General features: G+C 61.5%; 1 protein-coding gene across 1 annotated transcript in view; it reads left to right on the top strand.

The window, feature by feature from the left end:
• LRP1 (low density lipoprotein receptor-related protein 1) overlaps positions 1 to 4,037 on the top strand; it is a gene marked incomplete at both ends in the record, with an annotated part of 35,593 nt that overhangs the window by 1,194 nt on the left and 30,362 nt on the right. Inside the window, 8 exons of the mRNA XM_010289186.1 lie at positions 8 to 161; positions 500 to 697; positions 1,200 to 1,404; positions 1,565 to 1,729; positions 2,110 to 2,354; positions 2,668 to 2,799; positions 2,912 to 3,139; positions 3,316 to 3,490. Coding sequence (XP_010287488.1) covers positions 8 to 161; positions 500 to 697; positions 1,200 to 1,404; positions 1,565 to 1,729; positions 2,110 to 2,354; positions 2,668 to 2,799; positions 2,912 to 3,139; positions 3,316 to 3,490 — 1,502 coding nt within the window. The remainder of the gene's footprint in view (positions 1 to 7; positions 162 to 499; positions 698 to 1,199; positions 1,405 to 1,564; positions 1,730 to 2,109; positions 2,355 to 2,667; positions 2,800 to 2,911; positions 3,140 to 3,315; positions 3,491 to 4,037) is intronic.

The following is a 4,037-nucleotide window of genomic DNA, read 5'->3' as shown; positions in this document are numbered from 1 at the left end:
GATGGAGCTGGGCTCGGACAACAAACCCTGCCAGATCCAGAGCTACTGTGCCAAGCACCTCAAGTGCAGCCAGAAGTGCGAGCAGGACAAGTACAATGTCAAGTGTTCCTGCTATGAGGGCTGGATGCTGGAGCCCGACGGCGAGAGCTGCCGCAGCCTGGGTATGTGTGGGTGGGCTGCAGGGGGCTGGCAGCATCGCCCCAGCTGCCTGTGATGAGGGTATCCCCCTGCTCTCCGAGGCAGCGACAGCGGAGCTGAGGACCATGCTGACGGGCATGGCCAGGTCCTGGGGGGATCTGCCGGTGGACAGTGGGCCCCTCGCTGTCCCCGCTCGGCACAAGGTGTGCAGGGATGTGGGTGGTCCCTCAGCCTGGGCTGGGGCCAGGAGCTGGGGACACCTTCTACCCACTGATGTGGGGACCGTTAGTCCATCCCACACAGCCCCTGCCCGTCACCCCTTGTTTGTGCCCCCCTTCTGAACCCACCCTGCTTTCCCCAGACCCCTTCAAGCCGTTCATCATATTTTCCAACCGCCATGAGATCCGCCGCATTGACCTGCACCGGGGTGACTACAGTGTCCTGGTCCCCGGGCTGCGCAACACCATCGCCTTGGACTTCCACCTCAACCAGAGCTCGCTGTACTGGACCGATGTGGTGGAGGACAAAATCTACAGGGGAAAGCTGCTTGAGAATGGGGGTGCGTAGCCCTGGAGCAAGCTGGCAGGGGCCAGACAGGTGGGAAAGCAGGGGTGTGGATCTGGGATAGGGCATTGGCAAGGACCCCTTGGTAGCCCGCAGTGGTGCAGCTGCTGGAGCCCACAACCCCTGTAGGAATCCCGTTCTGCTCTCCAAAGTTGCACATTATGTAGGAGTTAATTAGCATTCCCAGCACTTTCCTGATGGTAATTGTAGCCCAGCAGCTGGGAGCACAAAGCGGGACCCCCCTCCCCATCAGCACTACAGAGCCGCAGGAGGGGGCGCCTGTGGGAGAGAGGGGGCACCTGCAGAGGGGCAGTGAGAGCCCAGCACCAGGACCACAGGTGTGGGGATGAGCCCTTTGGGGTTCAGGCCCTGTTTGGGGAAGAAGCATCCCCCCACTATCAACCCCAGGTGGGGCTGTTCAGGACTGGGGTGCGACGTTGTCGGCTGGGCCGGGAAAGAGGCACCAGCCTGAGCTCTCCTGGCGCTGTGCCCTGCAGCTCTGACCAGCTTTGAGGTGGTGATACAGTATGGGCTGGCCACCCCTGAGGGGCTGGCCGTGGACTGGATCGCTGGCAACATCTACTGGGTAGAGAGCAACCTGGACCAGATCGAGGTGGCCAAGCTGGATGGCACCATGCGAACCACGCTGCTGGCTGGGGACATCGAGCATCCCCGTGCCATCGCCCTGGACCCTCGCTATGGGTAAGAGGCAGGAGGGGACGTCGGTCACCAGGACACAGTGGCACCCTTGGGAGCTCGCGGCAGGACCAGGCCACGGGCTCCTGTCTGGGCACACACACGCCAATTTGGGAGGTGTCCCCTTGTCCCCGTGCTGACTGTCCCCGCTCACTGTCCCTCACAGGATCCTCTTCTGGACAGACTGGGACGCCAGCCTGCCCCGCATCGAGGCCGCCTCCATGAGCGGCGCGGGCCGGCGCACCATCCACAAGGAGACAGGCTCAGGGGGCTGGCCCAATGGGCTCACCGTCGACTACCTGGAGAAACGTATTCTCTGGATCGATGCCAGGTGGGACCAGGACACCCATCTCCGCCTCACGGCTCCCTCCCCCCATTCCCTCCCTGACCCCCCAGCCCTGTCCCTCCCAGATCCAGCACCTTCCCCCTCGCTCCTGTGGTGTTCTGCCATTCGACTGCTGGGCTGGGAGCAAAAGGCTTTGCTCTGTGGGGTCTGCTGGTGTCTGCAACATGTTCCAGCGTTTGCTCTGGGTTTTCTCCTCTGCAGGGGCTCTGATCCCTGGTGTAAATCAGCATTTGTCCTCCTCCATAGCATTAAGTAGCGCAGAGGAGGCGGCTGCTTGGCCCTGTGGGTTGTTGCTGTTGGGTTAAAGACCTTTGCCTGTGCCTCGCTGTCTGCCTGCTCTCACCCCCTGTCTCTGCCGGACGTAGGTCAGACGCCATCTACTCAGCCCTGTACGATGGGACGGGGCACATCGAGGTGCTGCGGGGACACGAGTACCTGTCGCATCCCTTCGCCGTCACCCTATATGGGGGTGAGGTCTACTGGACAGACTGGCGCACCAACACGCTGGCTAAGGCCAACAAATGGACAGGGCACAACGTGACGGTGGTGCAGAGGACCAACACGCAGCCTTTTGACCTGCAGGTGTATCACCCCTCCCGGCAGCCCCTGGGTGAGGCATGGGGAAGCGGAGATGGGGGGCGTATGGTGGGGAGATGGTGCTGGCACTCTGTTGTGTGCCACACACCCACTTGGAGCATCGCATGGGAGCTGCTCCCACCCCCATGGCTGCCCCCTTCTCGGCCTCCGCTGAGCTGGAGGCCTCTGCTATGTCCCTGGCCACCCAGCAAAGTATCCTGGGGTGATGAGGCTGAAGGGTCAGAGTTCCTGACAGTGAGGGTCTGGAAGGTCTTGCAGGTCTCTGGGACCTCCTGGGTAGGTGTTCCCTGGAACAGGGACATCGCTGAGTCTTATCCCCTTTGCAGCTCCTAATCCCTGTGAAGCCAACGGGGGCAAAGGGCCGTGTTCCCACCTCTGCCTCATCAACTACAACCGCACGCTGTCCTGTGCCTGTCCCCACCTCATGAAGCTGGACAAGGACAACACGACCTGCTATGGTAGGGGTCTGCCCAGGCCACCCCAGGGAGGGGAGGATGAACGGATGCTTTGGCGCCAGTTCTGCATACCACGCTGAGGTCCCACGATTGCCCCTCTCATCCTTCTCCCCAGAGTTTAAGAAGTTCCTGCTGTATGCACGGCAGATGGAGATCCGGGGCGTGGACATTGATAACCCTTACTACAACTACATTATCTCCTTCACGGTGCCTGACATCGACAATGTCACGGTGGTGGACTATGATGCCCTGGAGCAGCGCATTTACTGGTCTGATGTCCGCACCCAGACCATCAAGAGAGCCTTCATCAATGGCACTGGCGTGGAGACTGTCGTCTCTGCGGGTGGGTGTGGAGGAGCATCGCCCCACGCGGCTGCTCCTGTCAGGTCCCAGAGCGGGGCAGAGCCACCAGCCCTCTAGAGGCTTCAGCTACACGAGATCAGCCCTTCTTCTTCATCTGAGCATCATCCTAGCCCCATTCTCACAATTAACAAGTCTTCCTTCTCCGTTGCCTTTCAGACCTGCCCAACGCTCACGGCCTCTCTGTGGATTGGGTTTCCAGAAACCTCTTCTGGACCAGCTACGATGCCAACAAGAAGCAGATCAATGTGGCCCGGCTGGATGGCTCCTTCAAGAACGCGGTGATCCAGGGGCTGGACAAGCCTCACTGCCTGGTGGTTCACCCCCTCCGGGGGTAAGTCTCTGGTGGGATGCGGTGCCAGCGGGCTTGTGGTCAGGCCGGGAGCATCGAAGGAGGAGAAGGTGTACGTGCAGGCACACGTGTGTGTGCACATGATGGTGCATGTGCGCGATGGAGGAGAGAACAGGTTGCTCTCTGTACGTGTCTGCGTGTGGGAGAGGAGACAGGGCCCACAGCTCAGCGGGTGTGTGCCTGTTGGTGCATGCAAAGGAGCAGGCTGTGTTTCCATATGTGCACGTGTGCACATGAAGGAGAACGGGCTGCAGATAAGTGTGCATCCATGAGCGTGTGTCAGTCTGGGTGTGCACGGGGCTTTGCTGGGCAGGGCTGCGTGAGAGCTTGGACACACCAAACCCCCTCCTGGGTCTCGGCACCGGAGGCAATGAGGCTGTTGGGCTGCCCCGGCTGCGCAGCAAGAGGGGCCAGCACAGGGCTGGTCTCAGCCTGGAGAGCAGGCTGGAGAGGAGCCTGGAGAGCGGGCTGCAGTGCCTGGGGCTGGCGGAGCCGGGGTGGGCTGGGAGGGTAGCAGAGCTGCGCGTGG

This window comes from Phaethon lepturus, unplaced genomic scaffold (assembly GCF_000687285.1).
Source record: "Phaethon lepturus isolate BGI_N335 unplaced genomic scaffold, ASM68728v1 scaffold26886, whole genome shotgun sequence".
NCBI lineage: Eukaryota > Metazoa > Chordata > Aves > Phaethontiformes > Phaethontidae > Phaethon > Phaethon lepturus.
Note: the sequence above shows the minus strand (reverse complement) of the source record. Positions and strands in the feature narration are given on the sequence as shown.